This window comes from Olea europaea, chromosome 13 (assembly GCF_002742605.1).
Source record: "Olea europaea var. sylvestris chromosome 13, O_europaea_v1, whole genome shotgun sequence".
Lineage (NCBI taxonomy): Eukaryota > Viridiplantae > Streptophyta > Magnoliopsida > Lamiales > Oleaceae > Olea > Olea europaea.
In genome coordinates, this window is record NC_036249.1 from 21,492,653 (window position 1) to 21,510,600 (window position 17,948).

Here is a 17,948-nt window from a genome sequence, read left to right on the forward strand (position 1 = left end):
AGTGGACAAAAAATCCACATATCTGTATCCACAAGTTATCAATAAAACTAATGCTTCTGTTTACTTGCTTGAATCTTCAAATTTATGGCATAGCAGATTAGGACATGTAAATTGTGCTTTCTTAAGAAAACTTGTAGGTTTAGGTCTTATACCTAAACTTGACTCCGAAGATAAACATAAATGTGAAATTTGTGTTGAAGCAAAATTTGCTAAAAAACCTTTTAACACAATTGAAAGGAGTAGTGAACCCTTGTGTTTAATACACAGCGATATTTGTGATCTAAAATTTGTTCAGACTCGAGGTGGTAAAAAATACTTTATCACATTTATAGATGATCACAGTAGATATTGCCAAGTCTATTTATTAAGTAGCAAAGACGAAGCATTGAATGCATTTGTTACTTACAAAAACGAAGTTGAAAATCAACTTGGAAAAACAATTAAGGTATTAAGATCCGATAGAGGTGGTGAATATGATTCGTCCATGTTTGATGAATTATGTGCTAAGTTTGGTATTATTCACCAAACAACAGCCCCGTATACTCCGCAGCAAAATGGGATTGCTGAGAGGAAAAATAGAACTTTAAAAGACATGGTTAATGCTATGCTTATAAGTTCTGGATTACCACAAAACTTATGGGGGGAAGCAGTGCTAACTGCTAACTTTATTCTGAATAGAGTTCCCCATAAGAAAACTGGTTCAATACCTTATGAGTTATGGAAAGGTAGAATGCCTTCCTATAAATACTTAAAAGTGTGGGGGTGCCTAGCTAAAGTGGCTATTCCACCTCCCAAAAGGATTAAGTTAGGTAATAGGTGAACTCTAATTGTCCTATCATCGATAAATTCAATTCTTGTCTTACAATATTGTTCACCTGTACAATTACAATTTCATATTTAACTCACTCGATAATTTCATTTCATGTGATGCAGAAACACAATGCGACAAGTAAACATGGTGTAAAAACTTAAAAAACAAATGATCAACAATGCATAGAACGAACTTCCACTTAAAACTACCATCTTCGTTTAAAGAAGCATATTAATAACACATGTTACTAGAAAATTAGTTAATACCTGTATGTTTTCTCGTACTAATTTTACAAAAAAGAAAAATAAGCAGCACTAACAATTGCAGCCTTATATATTTCCATAGAACTTAATCCTTTTATTTTTCTAACAAGTATAAGATGACCAACTAAAACAACTTTTGTACATTATAATATGATACAAAATAAGATAGATATTTTACAATTGACACTTGTATATACATTAATTATAAGAGATAATACCAACTTTTCATGAAAGACTTTTCAACTATATACATAAACCATCTTCACAAACATTATTTTATTGAGCTTACTGATGAATAATTGCCTCAATATGTCTGAGTATTTTCATCCACAAGAGAATACATTTTACTACTGTATACATGTATTAACACTACAATCCTTCTCTCTATAAAACAGCTATTACTCTCTCCCACATGTTCTATAAATACCCACACTTACTCCTTCACCATCTAACCTCAAAAATACATCACAGTTATCACAGTCCCCATTTAAATCTATCAACACTTTCAAAACTTTGTCTTCATCTCGTTACTTGTAAGTTCTTTTCACATTACTACTTTTTAATTTTAATTATCTTTTAATCAAGAAAAAGCAGTTATACTAAATTCTTACAAGAAAAAGCAGAATGGTTAAGTCATTTCATAGAAGATATTCCTATATGGCCAAAGCCTGTACCGGCTATCTGTATTCATTGTGATAACCAGGCCACAATAGCCAGGGCTGAAAATTTTGTGTATAACGGTAAGTCGAGACATATACGTCGCAGACATAACACCGTTCGGCAGTTGCTCTCAAATGGAACAATATCAATTGATTTTGTTAAGTCAAAAGAAAATCTAGCGGATCCGTTCACTAAAGGGTTATCTAGAGAGCGTATAAACTGCGCATCGAGGGAAATGGGTTTAAAGCCTAAAACCCAATGAGTCATCTTAGTGGAAACCTAACCTGGCAACTGGAGATCCCATGGACTAGGTTCAATAGGAAAACTAATTATGAATGACTCGATAAGAAGCACTTAGGAGTTAACTCCTTCCCATTTCTATGATGCAAAAAGTGCTATGAAGTGTTTTAAGGATAAGCTTTGCTTTTAATGATGACTATAAATGGTACAAGTAATTATAGTAGGGTACTCTTTATAGTGCGTCACCTATGTTAGTGCGACCTTGGCCGGTTCTATGAGAATTTACTTAGGCGAATTCTCTAAAGCACTCGCAGAACCCAAGTAGTTCAGGGCCGAAATAATGAACACAATAGAGAACCAAGTTTGATATGAGAGATAATGTGTTTGGTCTGTTGTCTGAGCTTGCAATAACGGCTGACAGTTCAAAACGTTGCGTTCACTGATTAGCCAAGTGAGTTCGATAGATTCTTAATAAAGAAGGTTCAAAGCGAAAGCTACCTATCTTGATGTGTTATCTTTCAGATAGTACTCTTCTTTCTTCTTCCTTGATTTGAGTCGACTTCTTCCATTCATGTGGGGGATTGTTGGAATTAATTGAATTTGATTTGGGTTTAAAATATTAAATGTAATATTTAATGATATGGGCCATTGCAATTAATTTGAGTGAATTGGAAAAGTCTCCAACATAGGCCCATATGTTGATAAGCCCATTTTAAGTGGTTTTTATATGGAAAGGAGTCCCACATCGAAAGTTTACAAGAAAATAGTCTTGTTTATATAGTGGGTTGTGTAAATAATACATAATTTAATATGTTACCTACCACTTGGCTAACTTTAGCTAGCCAAAGGCTAGTCACCACTAGAGTGGTGCTTCGCACCACTAGCACCGTTCCCCGGTCCCGGCACGCGCACGTCGCAAAGTACGCATTGGGCGCTTTAGAGGCGCACTTGGCACTTCGCACGTACGCATCGTCGCGAGGAGCTGGGGAGCCTTATAGTTTTCGGAAATGGACTCGTGGTTCGATGACGTGGCAGCACAAGGCTCTGTGAGTTGGCATTCTAGGTGGCGCACGAGTGGTAGGTCGCGTCCCTTCGTCCTGCATGGCTGTTAGGTGTACGCGTGGCATCTGTATGGCCGTGACTGTTCAGAAATTGGTGAATAGGCATGATGAATGGACACTTCACTTCATGGTTCGATCTGGGCCGTCAGATCATAAAAATAGTGCGATCCAATGGCTAAGACGAATCAGACCAAGTGGTGCACCAGTTCCTGAAATGTCACACACCTGTTCCATGAGACACTTCAATTTCTATAAATAGGGACCCCCAGATTCGTTTTTTGACACACCAAATCAATTACGAATTCAATTGATTTCTAAATTCTTCTATCTCCATATTTTGCTCGTAAAAAATCTCTTATACTTCCGTCGTTATTCCGTTCAAGTACGATCATTCATTGGTTCGACCGACATGGTTGGTATTGTGCAGTATCGACTTTGGAAGGAGCGTTGTATCTTGGGAGACAGACGTCCATAATCCCGTTTGCACTTCATTGGGGGGCGAAATCTGTCTTAAGGAGATTTGCTTATTTTATTGGCATACCTCGCTTCATTTACTGTCTATTTTTCTGCTTACTTTATTTCTTCTTTTGATTGCGTTAGTCGAATTTCCGACAACAATATACTTGTTAGAATCGATTTTCTAATTCTATCTTGTCTACATTCTATGGTTTTTTCTCTATATAGATATGTGAAAGAAGCGTAAGAAAAGAAGCTATTGAACCCAACGAGAGAGATTAAAGGGCGAAACCTTGTCCTTGACATTTTCGTCACCAGTGCAAATATCATCTTACCAGAGATACTAAGGTGTAATTTCATCGCTCATACATTTTTTATTTTATTGAGTATTTCGGAAGTTGAATGCAATTTTATGTATTATATTTTATATTTTCAGGACTTGGAGCAATTCAGTGGCTAATCTCTCTTTTTCTCTAAGCTTAAGTTTCACAAAATCTGAAGCTATTTTCTAGAGGGTTCTATTATTTGTAGACAAGCTATGCAAGGTACTATTATTGCTTACCACATTGCGAAAATCATATGCGAGTGGTTTATATAAGTAGTTTATAAAATAAGAAAAGAACTTAAATCAAAGTACTTAATAACATAGCAAAACATTTATACAAACTTTCTACCCCGCCTGCAGGTGTTCCATTGCTGAAATCTCCTTGTTTTGGCTGTTTTCACATAGTTGTAACTTGTCTATTGCATATTCTGGCTTCTGACTTCTAACCTGCTTTTGTTCAATGTGCAAATTTTCAGAATTAGTCAATTAGATATGTACAATTCCATTAGATACGGCCGAATTGAGGCTTCAGTTGCAGAAGAAATCTGTTGCAGTAGCTTTGCCAAAGTATAAGGGATTATTGAGTACAGCTGGTACTATTGTATGGGAAGAAGATTTATCTGCTCTGGAAAGGCATCGTGCCATAGTTACATCGTCAATGCTTATATGGACGGCTATGAATCAAGTAATATAAGCCTGTAAGTTTTACATAAATTTGTGAAAGTCCATAATGCGTGTGTTGCTTCACTGGGTTTTTGAGTGTAAAACATTCTCATACTCGTCAGCTTAAAACCTCTTATGCAGGACAAGATCACGTTAGAAATGTACCATTCTTAAATAAGATACTTGTTGCACTAACGATTGGTGGGGACATTTATTTATTTTTTTTGTCCTTTTTAGTTCCAAAAATAAGTAGATATATATGTCTACAAAATCTTATGTAGTTATGATATACGTGTTCTTGAACTGTCAATCATTAGTTACTTTCTATGTTTGCAACATTAATTGTTCAATTCTATATCAAATAGGTTTTGTTGCCATTAAAGTGGCCAATCCTACTAATCTTGTTAAAGTAAGACTCCGAGTAGAAGGTAAACTGCCTCCGGGGAGTGCCAACGTAATATTTTGGAGCACTAAATGCTTACTCTACAATAGTGAGACAAGTCTTTCTTTGCCTTATTTCGCGTTGTCCTTCTTGCTCTTCAGAAAACCGAACATCCTATTAACTTGTTCCTCTTAACTTTTCTTTTTCTTTTTGAAAATCTGGAAGGAATACCAGCATGTTGCACGTAATGCCATCATAAATGCTGCTGAATCAGCCAGTTATGATTAAGTGAAGCAGGTAAATTAAAAATTGAACACTTCATAAACTTTCTAATTTCTCTTCTTCTTTTAACTATAGCAATTCATTTTCATTTGAAATTGTCACGTTTCCTTTCTTATCTACCTTGTAGACAATCCTGAAAATCCCAGGATTCATAGACAATGTTTTCACACATCTTTTATCTGATTTAGGAGCTGATTTTTTCGCAGTCTGCATAGGCTTCCCAATTGACGTGGTATCTTATTCATTCACAGCACCATAAATTCAATACCTATATAGTTTTTCTTCATTTTGGCAAATTATTTTTCTTGTATCTTATAGGGGAAATGAGAGAAGAAATGTATTAGAATTGCATTTTTTCGATTGTGCCATTACAGTTGATCTAACTCAAAAATGATTCTCCATGGCAAGTGAAGTCAATGATGATGGGAGATTTTGCATGTAGAAGTACACTAGATTGTTTCGTCAAGACTCTGAAGAATGATGTGAATTACAAGAGACTTCTGGTGTATATATCCTGTACCTCTAACATATTAACCAAAAGAAATAACTTTTTCCACCTAAATTTGTCTTCGTACATGCACAATGCACTCTATGTACAACTGATGGTACTCAATCCGATCAACTACAGTGCTTGGTTTTGAGATACGTCTATATTGTTGATTATCATGTTTTTGCATGGGCCTTTAGACTTCTACAAAAGCTTCATCCCCAACTTTGGACAACTAGGATTTTAGAGTGTAATCATGTTTCTAAATCTCAAGCAGGTATGTATTTCGTGTATCCTTCCTGTGAGAATCAAACATTTACTGCTTACAACCTATCGACACTTCTTTATACCTTAAAGAGGTTTGATCTTGCATGGTTTCTTTCGTTTGTTTTCATTGGCTTCAGTTAATCAACAGAATGTTGTTGTTTCCAGGCGTAATGTCAACTCAAATTCTTATTGCAGGCAAAGAATTTCGTTAGAAGCTTAAAGTCATGTTACAAAATCAATAAATAAAAATTATTGACCTAAGGTCAAATAAATAAAACTAGAAGTGTCTGGCTTATAGCTTCCTCAAGTGGTTTCGATCTAGCTTCATTTAGAATTATTTAGCACTCTTTATTATAAATAGGTATAATTTTTTGAACATTTGCTTAAAATGATGCAATTAGTAGCTCTACTGTCTGCCAAGTATTATTCATTTTTTTTCCCCCACATTGTGAAAGTCATATGTGAATCATGATATTAGTAACTATTAAAGTATTGCTATGCTAAATGATAGACTGCGATATTGTAACTTAGTAGATTTTCATTAATGGTAGCTCTAAAATGAACCTTGACTATTATTTTTCTCAATTAGGTAGAATGACTAGTCAACTCTCTTTCTAATGAAAGTTAGACTGTGACGAGATAGTAACTGGATTAAAAAACATGTTGCTACCGGCACTTCCAAGCCTCTTGACTCCATTGTTCGATTGATAATGGCAAAAATTATAATAATGATCACAGTTGCCGATCACTTCTACGACATGGAAGGTTCTCTTAGTCAGCTGGAAGTCTTCACAGTTGCCGTTAAAAGGTACTTTCCTTATGTTTACTACTCAATGCATAGTTTAGACAATAGAATGAACGATATTTTGATACTAAATGGTTTTAACAAAGCCATTGATGATAACTACTTTGCAGATGGAATGACAAAGGACTACAGTGACATTATAGTTAATGTCATTGATGATTTTATCAACACCACCACAACAAACTCCATTTGTGCTTTAAATACTTACACAAATTAGACAAAACTTGTATTATTTTTCTTCTTCTAGTAAATTAATTGTCCTTATTTAACATTTAAATGGATTTATGTTCGGGAATAATGCAACTTAGTCCCTTTGCATATTTCTTCTATTTTCAGTAACTTAATCGTCCTTATTCAACATCTAAATCGATTTTTATGTTTCTGGAATAATGCAACTTAGTAAGTCTCTTCTCATATTCAGGAAAAAAAAATTTCTTCCTAGTATAACATAATTAAATAAATACATGTGGCTCATCTCGTACAATTTTATACTTTTAAATAAAATCATCAATGGTTCTAAGTGACACGAAGCTATAAAATTTTGAAATGAATAAATTTAGATGCTTATAAAATATATTTGACTTGCTTGTAAGCTTACCAAACATGCTTCTTAGTGCATAATAAACTCTTTTTTTTTTTTTTTTTTCTCCTTATCCTTTTAACACTGTTGAAAACTAACTTATCTATCTTACCACATGAAGCGAGCAATGCATCCATCTTAAGAGTTTATTTTGCCAGTAGGAAAATCCCAATTACAGGGATTTATGGATATCATACAGAAGGCTCATAACATTTGCGGATGACAAGATCCTCAAAAGTACATACAGATGAATGAGTGTATAGCATTCTCGATTAATATGTTACCAGCACTCTCTCCATGGAAAAATTCTTATTAATGAATTCTTTGCACCTTTTATAAACAAACTAGTATAAACATATTTCACACACAGTATTCGACAGGAGTGAAAAGTATAGTGAACAAGATTCTTTCTTATCTTTGTCAAGTGTTATCTAATGCTTTGTATCAAATATGTTACTAGAGAATTGTTTCTAATACATGAAGCATTCAACCTTTCAAAGTGATGAGGACATCTAATTTTGGGCTAGTTTGACATCTTTGCTTTGGGCTACTTTTGGGCTAGATTATTACCTTTTATTTTTGGGCTTGTATTATGTATTGGGCTGGCCCAAGCCCTTTTTCCTTTGTGTTGCATTTTATATATGTAGGCAACCTTTTGTAAGGGAGAGACACATACGATAGAATTAATTGAATTGAGTGTTGCAGGAGTGTTCTCCTTTTCCACTGCCCTTTCTTCTCCTCTCCCCCTTCTCTCCTTCCTCCCCTGGGTGGCTGTCTTCTTTACCTCTCCTTCTCCTCCTAATTTCTTCATTCCATCCTACATCAACTTGGTATCAGAGCTAAACCTGGTTCCAACATCTTCAACTGAAAATTGGAGTCACAGAATTGCCATGGAAGTGATGAAAAGTTCAGTCAAATTCCTATCTTCAGCTTGCTGTTCAACACCATAAAGCCTTTCCCAGAAGGTGACCCATCCATCCTCTCCAAACCACACACAAACATCTAATTCATATACACTTAGCCAATTACACCCAACGCTGTCTCCTCCGGCTACTGTCAACAGCTACCAACGATTCCTCAAACTCCCCACTCAAAATTACAGCAACTCAAAAATTGACCCATCGCCTTTCCAATCTTGACCCACTCGCGACAACCCGGAGCACCCACCCCGCAGCCGCCACCTCCGCTATCAAAACCCATGAACACCGACCGCCAGTCATCCTCCCAGCATCGCCTTCACAGTAAATTCACTCACTGCAACCACCGATCTTCGTCTGCCTAAGCCACCACGTCGTCAGACCAACACAAAAGGTGAGCCAGTGCCTTCTTCAAGTAGCGCTACTCGTAATCACCTTCACTTAGACCCAATTCTCATACGGACCGCATAGATACAACGGGGAAAAACGACTGGGCCAAGATAACAGTGGGCAGTTTAATTTAATTGGACTGTGGCTTAATAAATATTATGGGCTTGGGCTTGGGCTTATGTGGCTAGGGATTTAATTGTAATTGGGCTTAGTTTTGTGATTTGGGCTCATTCATTGCCCTATTTGTTTATATGTAATGTAGTTTGATTTTGTAAGTTGAAAAAAAAAAGGACCAAAAAAAAGAAAAGAAAAGGAAAAGAAAAAGCGAAAAAAAGGAGCAAAATAAATAAATAAATAAAATAAAATTGTATTTTCTAACATCATTTTGCAGGCACCTCTTCTTATCCTGTCGATCAACCCAACTACTTCAACGAGCAAAAAAGGAAGTTACTATTTTTATCTATATTTGGTTTATATTACTGTTAATTTAAAATTGCGTCAATTAAATTTTTGTGCTACTATTGTTCTATTTTTTTTATTATTATTATTTTATTTTTTTTTTTGCCTAAATTCATGTAATTGATCTATTAACTTTGTTAAATTCCACTTTTACATCACTTATTTTACGTAATTAGGTTTGACTAGTATTTTACTCCTTGTTTCGCTATTTTACATATATCAGCAATATTAGCTTATCGTATTTGGATTTATTTAATCCCAAAATCTTAACAAAAAAATAAAATAAACATTCATAATTGCTCAAGTCTATATTGTCTTTATGTGCAATTGTTATTCATTGATCTCCCCATACATTGCATTTAGTTGTTACTACATTGCATGCAATTGCGAGTGGTCATCTTGTCATCCCTAGTGCTAATACTTTGACCATGGATCCTTCCCAATTTGATGCACTATCACGACAATTAACCCAACTTGTTACTAATCAACAACAGTTTCAGACTCAATTAGCGACTGTCCAATCCGAAATTACTGCTACTCGTGAGGAGAGAAAGAACCTAGTTGCTAAAACAAGCCATTTTAAGTAAATCCCTCATTCGACTGACGTTCATAAATCTAAAGTGATCCATAATAGACAATATCATCATCGACAGAGTGATAAAAAATGCTTTCGACACGATCGTAAGGATAGGGATTAGGTTCGTGAGCAAGAACGAGGTTGTAATCATCACAGTACTCATTCACTTTCTCGTCATAAGGAGAGTTTCTTTAGAGACATTAAATTAGATACTCCTACTTTTGATGGTTGCTTAGATTTTGAAGTTTTTACTCAATGGATTGCTCTTAAACAAGGGAATCGACCAGTGACTGAGTATATTGCACAATTTGAGGAATTTCGAACCAAATGCCATGTCATTGAGAATGAGATCACGACATTGAGTAGATTTAGCCAAAGTCTAAGAAATGTTCTTAGGCGTGAACTTTTCCTTCGAAGTGTTACTACTCTTGATCACGCTTATTATTTAGCTCGAGATTGTGAATTGACTATTAGTAATCTATATGAAAAGCGTGATCACCATCGTTCGGCCATGTCATTAGTGCCACCTCAACATAAATCTATCATAGAGTCTTCCTCGTCTAGTGTTCCTCCCATTTGGAAAAATAAGTGTAAAGGTCATGATAGTCCAAGACCCATTTCTCCATATAGACGGCGTATTGACAACCATTCTTCTGTTTCATTGGCTCCACTTCTTTTGGTTAAGTCCCTTCTAGGACCTCCCTCGTACAATGTTCCTCCAATATTAGAAAATAAGAGCAAAATTTTTGAAACTCCAAAGACTTCTTCTCACTTGCAATGTATTAGCTATAAGGACTTTGGCCACATCTCTTCCAAATGTCCTAAACGAGCCTTAGTCATAGAAGAACAAAGAATGTAATAGAAGAATCATTAGAAGATCTAGTATATAAACCTAATCTTGAAGATTTTGATGATGATGGTAAGGACACCTCATTAGGTGGCATCTAGACTCTTCCTGAGACTCTAGATACTATATCCCATGATTTCACTAGTTACTTTTCGAGAATCCAGTCGCCTATGGTTAGCACTAAATCGAAATTCTACACTGCAGACCAACCTCAGACTGATGGTTAAAATGGAGTTGTTAACCAAAGTCCTAGCAATTTATTCAAGTCTCTAGTCTAAAAAAATCATGGGAATTGGGACTTGATCCCCCAACTGTTCAAAATGCATATAATAATTCTGTTAATCGATTTCTAAGTCTAAATCCATTTGAAGTTGTTCATAGTTATAAGTCTAGGTGGTCGTTAGATCTTATTCTCATGTCCCCGCATGCTAGTGTATCGTTGTCAACTTAAGCATTTGTATATCATCTTTCTGACCTGCATACTGAGATCAATAAGCAACTTGATACAAGTAATGCATTATATAAACCTCGATCTGATTGGCATAAACAATAATTCGAATTTAACATTGGGAATTATGTTATACTGTAAGTTTGTAGTGCTGATCCTTATAAAATTTTAAATTATGTTTGTTTAAATGCATGTGTCATTGATCTTTTATCACATTTTGGCCACCATTCTATTTTAACTGTTAAGAACTTCGTCACCTAGAAATGTTATTTTAACCCCTCTGCTGATCCGTTCTACCTCCCCATGGGAACTCTTACATTGAATCTTTTACTATGTCTACTTCAATCCTTCCTATCATAGCACACAAAGATAAAATTTGTGGTATTTTAGATGAACAGATTATATTGACCAACGATAGAGAGATTTGGAACTTCCTTGCTTGTTAGGTAAATCGGCCTAATTTTGATTGCACATGGATTGTCAAAGAAAAGTTACAACAACTCTGGATCAAGCTTGAGTCTCGATCTTTGGCTCTTACGAAAGATCGTCCCCCTCGGTAGAAGTTCAACCACTCGACAAAGTCGAGTTTTCCCCCACTCTAGAAGAGTTGATGAGGACATCTAATTTTGGGCTAGTTTAGCATCTTTGCTTTGGGCTACTTTTGGGCTAGTTTAGTATCTTTTATTTTTGGGCTTGTATTATGTATTGGGCTGGCCCAAGCCCTTTTTCCTTTGTGTTGTATTTTATACATGTAGGCAACCTTTTGTAAGGGAGAGATACGATAGAATGAATTGAATTGAGTGTTGCAGGAGTGTTCTCCTTTTCCACCACCCTTTGTTCTCCTCTACTCCTCTCCTTCTTCCTCCCCTGGCTGGCTGTCTTCTTTACCTATGCTTCTCCTCCTAATTTCTTCATTCCATACTACATCACAAAGTACACATCACATGCACATCAATTCTGATTCTTATTATGCATATTCAGAATACATGATCAGAAGAGAATATTCAAATACAACTAACTAATGGGAAGAGGCATATAATCTGAATCCCCAACTTTATTCTCTACTTTATCACAAAATGATCTCACACTAGTGTCCAAAGACTTCTTCAATATCAGAAGAGCATAAATCAAATATATGTGGGATTGTGGGAATGATGTCCTGAACTAGGAGGATAAAAGACTAATCATTTCTATGAAGTAAAGATGAGGGGAGTATAGTATAGAACACTTAGACTGCGAAGTTTCTCGCATAAGATGGTCACACCTTACTCTGACCGGCATCAGGACTCCTCAGTTTCAAGGTACTGGGAATGAGAGGCTGCGATGAGTGCAGCTCCAATGCCAGAGCTGTCTTTGGAAAGCTCAATGTTAACGCTCTCTGAAACCTCCTCCCCCAGGAGCTCTTTAAGTGTATTCTTCAGACAATTCCTGAATTCAGAATACTGCTCAAACAGTCCGCCATCCAACGCAATCACTGACCTCTGCTTCTCACCCTTTTTTACAGTATCTCTTCCCAGTTTTTTGAGAATTCCAAAGATTCCAGCAGCCGAAAGACGGGCCCCACGAGTGGCAACAATTTCACATACTTCCACAATCATTTTCCTCATTTTTAAGGAAGAATTAGGTATCTGTCACAAAGAAAAATGGAGACAATGTGTAACTGCATTAGGTTTTTGCACAAGCAGCCAACTTTAATTGCTCCTCGGATGCACCCCAGTCAACATAGTAGAGATGCCAAAATTTGCTAGCTCTACAAAGAGATAGATGACCATTTATACCACTATGCCTCTCGATGAATACAAAGTATTTTACCTCCAAGATATCCTTTAGTTTGCTCCCAAACAATTTGAGATCAGCAGTATCGTCGTGATGCATTGCAGCCATGACAGGGATCCTGCACCGCATTTTTCTCTCAGTATCTATATTACAAATGATTTAGCACCTCTTTCAGGCCCATTTTTTCAGTACAGATTTTGTAAAAAAATAGTGATTTTTTGGAGGACATGTGGTTGAAAAGTAGGGAAATGTTTTCGGTTTACACACATTATTTTATTGGGAGGGTTGAAAATGAATTTGGGGAAAAATCAGTTTTTAAGAATGGGGCTCAAGAAAGGGCTTAATTTCCTCGATGAAACGATGTAGTATTATGAGGATTTTATTTGACCAAAGCTATAAGTTAAACCACATCCGATAATTCGTTAATAGAACTAGGGTTTTAGGTGCATGTGTTGGACCATGAAAGGACAAAAATGTCCATAAGATAAATGCATCTAAAAATGAGGATTTTAAGATAGATGGCCAAACTAAAATGACTAAATACACAATGAGAAATATGTCAAAGAGTGAAGAGGGCACAAATTATGGAGAAATTAAGGGTAGGAAGAATTAGATAGGATATCTCGCTTAAGCCTCGGGAAATGTCCACAAAAGAAATGTGAAAGATTTGATTCTTTGGACCTTTCAGTACAAATAACACTGATTGAACTTGTGTAGATTCACCACGTTTGTTAGCAATAAGACTAACTTCTTGTATCGCTAGTGAAATTAGATGGTACATTAGCTTACAGAGATTCTCGTATCCAGCCGGCATCACCATCACTACTCACCATATTGTGAATGGAATTCTCAGTTTTGTCGGGATATCATCACCAAAAAAGGATGCTTCTTCTGCCAACCTGCATAAGACTCGGCGTACAATTTCTCCCAAATACATGCCAGAAATTATCTTCTCAAAAATCTGAAGAAACAAGTTATGGGTGAGATCAGACATATAACCAAGCAGAAGTAATAAGAAAAAGCTATTGAAATGACCTGCTCACCAGGGTTTAAACTTTCAGCATCGAGACTTTGATCATACTCTGTTAAAGGAAGATGTGATGATCGGAAGTTACCCCATTCCATGTTTATAACCTGCAAAAGTGAAGCAAAATCTAGTTAATAATATAGATCACAACGATGTCCATGCATGGCTAAATAAACGGGCGGTGAAAATTGATGAAGCATAAAGGGAGAGATGATCAATGATGAAAGGACAATTTATGCCTTGATCAACATTAGATAACAATATACAATCGAAGGATGGAGCTGCTAACCATTTCCCCAGATTTAGGAAGCGGACCTTGCCACTTTGGAATAGCATTTGCCCATTCTACATATGCGGCATTAGTTCCAGTACCCAATATCACCGCAGCAATCACATCAGGGTGGTTGTATTGTCCTCCGGCTAATGTTCCAACTGTATCATTGACCTGCATACCCGGAGGAAGATATTGAAGTTCTAATTTATTAGATATTCTACAAGTTAAAGTTTGGTGTAAATGGTCGGCCAAAAGGAGGCCGGACCAAGATTTTGGTCCATAGTTCAACCTTCAATGCTTTCTCACGATCATGTGGGGTTTTAAGTTCACAAAGAAGTAAAAGGTTACTTTAAACATAAGTACAAGATACTAGTAACTTTGTGTGTTCCAAATATGTTCGCACAAGTTATTTTTTTTTTTAGTTTTAAATTAAAAAATTACGTATTTCAAAAGTAATCCTGACCTTTAGCATCAAAAATTATTAATTCAAATTTTTCTGATTTCATAAATGTTTTGCCAAACAAACCACTTCCATTGGGCAAGTTCAGAAAATACAGGTAAAAGAAATAATTGATAAAGTAAACTATGTGACATCAAAAATATTATATGCACAAGCAAGGTGAAAGTAGAAAAATTTCATGACGGGAAAATCAAGACTTACCAAAGCAGTCACATGCATATCAAGGCCAACTCTTTCCATTGCTTTAGTCAACTCTCCGACAATATCTTGTCCTATCTATTTAAAACCATCAATAACAGATACATTGGAGAATTAGAATCCTATAAGTAAATATGTCTAATCCTCAGGGAGCGAGCACACACATGGAACAACAATCACAGTTCTATTGAGATCCAGCAATTAACTATCAACATTTGTCATATACATTTCCTGAGTCATTAAGGGATGGATGGTAAACTAGAAAACATCAAATTAGAAAGGAAGGTTCCATGACGAAATCAAGAATCAGGTAGAGAATGCACAACCACAAATACATAGGGAGGAGAGAACTAGCTTATTTTCTTTACTTAGTTCATTTATAGCTAAAAGAGAAGTCGCCAGATAGATTAGTGGAATGTGAAAAAGAAATGACATATTCTTACATATGACTCACTTATCTACACTTACTAGTAATTAGCTAGTACTTCCTTATAAATGAAATTCAATGAGACCACAGTACTAGTTTACACTAACCAAGCAAATGAATTGATTGAATCCCAGAACAAACCAAACATTAACCAGTTTACTGAAAAGAATGGTTGAAATCAGATTATAGACCTTACATCATTAAAACGTCACATATAAGTTGACCAACAAGGGTAAAAATATTTTGAAGCACAGTTAGTAAGGTTGATATGCCAAGTTATCTATCACTACAGCCGCAGAAAAAATAAATAAATAAATAAATAATCTGAAGACGAGTGGATTTTTGTGAAAATCAGCTTCGGCAAGTGGACATAGCTTTCACATTGATGTCAAACACTGTATATTTGTGTTCTTTGTGCATTTTCTGATTCCCTTTCAGAGTTAGATATTAAGGTTTAATCCTAAAATGAAACCCAAGTGCAATAGGTATGCCTCTGCACAGATAAATAACAGAATAATAAACGCAAGTTCAACAAATAAAAAAGAAAGAGAAGAAAGCTAAGATCTGAAACTAACTGCATCTTCTATGAGGAAGCCTTTAGTCCACTTTATAAGAGTCCCAGAAGCCAATGATAATTGCTTAACTGGGAAAGAAAAGGTGAAACCCAGCTCCCTTTGCCTGCCAGGTAGAAGAACAAAGTCTTCACCTTCTGTTGCAACAAAGTTTGCCAGTGCCGCAGCAATAAAATCAAACAATTCCTGGAATCACCATGAAATGAAATTTCACATCATAATAACAATTGAAACAACATTTAAAACTGAAAGAATGGCTGAAGACACACTTACATGTGATGATCCAACCATCAAATGTGGAGGAATTGAAAGTACTTCAGATTCTTTTTTGACCACACGGTCTTCTTTTCCACCAAGCTGCACACGCAGGACTCGGAAGTTTGTGCCACCTAGGTCCAATGCATAAAATACTCCTTTTTCATCGCTGAAGCAGAAATATTGACGAACATAAGCACGATAAGTGAAGCCTATCTCCAGGAAGAGGAACAGAGAAACAAAACTTAATCATATTAAATTAGTCCAGGATCTGATAGAACTAAGGGCACTACAATCTAGCCGTCCTCAAGATCATGGTAGCTAAAGAAAACAGAATTTTACAGTTCTTAGTATTCTCTCAGAATAATGTTTCCACTATTTGTATCTTGTTTACTTTAAGTCCATTATATAGTGATTGAGATCATTCCTCTGAGAACTTCCATTTCCTGAATATTTCAAGAGACTAATTAATAGTCAGCTAGTAGCCCAGTGATCCATTTGAGTTTGTTTATTTCATGTGTCACTTTGAACAAACTTGTACTGAACCACAGTGAAATTACGATGTAATTCACAGTTAAAACAGAAAGCAAAATGATAAAACAACCACAACATTCATGACGTCCAACCATAGAATATTTTGATGTATCAGAGTAAAGATAAGTGGTCAAGACAATCTGAGGATTTAAGTCAATAAGTAAGCTAGTTAGCAGTAATTTTGACTTGATAATGGAAAGTAGAAGCTAATTCAGAATACAACAAGAAAATTATAGATGCAACTTCAATAAAAACTCAAATCTGAATAGTGTTTAATTTTGGAAAAAGTGGAGATAATTGTGCAAAACTATAATAGTATTCAGATAGTACAGGTATTAAATTATGCAACAAAATCAGGTTACAGTTGTAAAATGAAGAGTTAATACTATGTTTGACTATTCAGCAAATCGAGTCAACAGAATTAAAAACACGATAAAAAGAGAAAAACTTAAAAACAAGAACAATTAAAATAATTTTTAACATGTGATGATAATGATGAAGAAACTAATAAATGAACCCGATAAGGAGAAGCGGAAGAACCAAAGAAGTAAAAAATGTAAAAAGAATAACAACGCGTGCTTGCATGTCAGAAGGTCCACAAATGAAAGATTTATGTGTATTTAACACTCGAGTCACTAAGAAAGGCGTAAAAGAGGATTCAGAAATAGGAAAGACAATAAAGGTCCGTAGTTACGTTTACAACAGACATTAAATAAAAGCACAAACAAATCTTTGTTAAAGAAAATGTCAATTGCCTATTAGCATAAGATTGCCATGAAATGAGTGAACTCTCAACTCAACCAGAACCTTAAACTGGAATCAGAGTATGCCTTAAAAAGTGAATTACAATTCAATGAACTAATATCAAAGCATGTATGGTTTCTCCAATAAAGTCAAGGCTATATTGCGCTTATATGAATCGTATTTTCAAAATAACAGGCTAAAATTATTCCCGAAATATGAGAATAAGGTTTCTTATTCAATAAACAATTTTACCCGTTCAACCACACCTAAAATCATATATTTGCATCACCACTCTTTGGTTTAGATAAAAATCCTATTTTTTGTAGAATTTGACATAAATTGATGAAATATGTGGTTGAAAATTTGATAAGTTGTGGGTCCCACTATGCGCGTGGTTTAAAATGAATTTAAGGAAAAATGAGTTTTAGAAAATGAGACCAAATAGGGGCTAAAACTCAATATTATCAGAGATATAAGAATTGCAGAAACAATAGAAGCAAGTTAGTGATAATGAGCTGACTGTACACTTGGCATGTTTTATAAGTCAAATTGGACCACACTCGACAATATTAACAAAGAAAAAGTAGCCAAATATAATCTGTCCTGTTCAATCCAGTCCCATAGTGCATTCAAAACAAGTCCGTAGAGGCTAATAGCAACTAATCTTCAAGATTTATTCATATGGGAGCTCAATTTACTATTAAAAAAATAATAATAATAATAATAATAATAATAATATATATATATATATATATATATAT

The 17,948-nt window shown here is 35.3% G+C and overlaps 1 protein-coding gene and 1 pseudogene across 1 annotated transcript in view; one reads left to right on the top strand and one right to left on the bottom strand.

The window, feature by feature from the left end:
- Positions 1-2,176: 2,176 nt before the first annotated feature.
- On the top strand, positions 2,177-6,143 carry LOC111408545 (annotated as a pseudogene).
- A 5,778-nt stretch (positions 6,144-11,921) lies between these two features.
- LOC111408546 (hexokinase-2-like) overlaps positions 11,922-17,948 on the bottom strand; it is a 9,721-nt gene continuing 3,694 nt past the window's right edge. The window contains exons 3-13 of the mRNA XM_023038291.1: positions 16,984-17,078; positions 16,445-16,649; positions 16,304-16,355; positions 15,928-16,153; positions 15,658-15,840; positions 14,659-14,733; positions 14,013-14,168; positions 13,732-13,830; positions 13,527-13,657; positions 12,733-12,814; positions 11,922-12,548 (exon numbers count right to left, since the gene is read on the bottom strand). Of these exons, the coding sequence (XP_022894059.1) occupies positions 12,201-12,548; positions 12,733-12,814; positions 13,527-13,657; positions 13,732-13,830; positions 14,013-14,168; positions 14,659-14,733; positions 15,658-15,840; positions 15,928-16,153; positions 16,304-16,355; positions 16,445-16,649; positions 16,984-17,078 (1,652 nt within the window). The 3' untranslated portion in view covers positions 11,922-12,200. The remainder of the gene's footprint in view (positions 12,549-12,732; positions 12,815-13,526; positions 13,658-13,731; positions 13,831-14,012; positions 14,169-14,658; positions 14,734-15,657; positions 15,841-15,927; positions 16,154-16,303; positions 16,356-16,444; positions 16,650-16,983; positions 17,079-17,948) is intronic.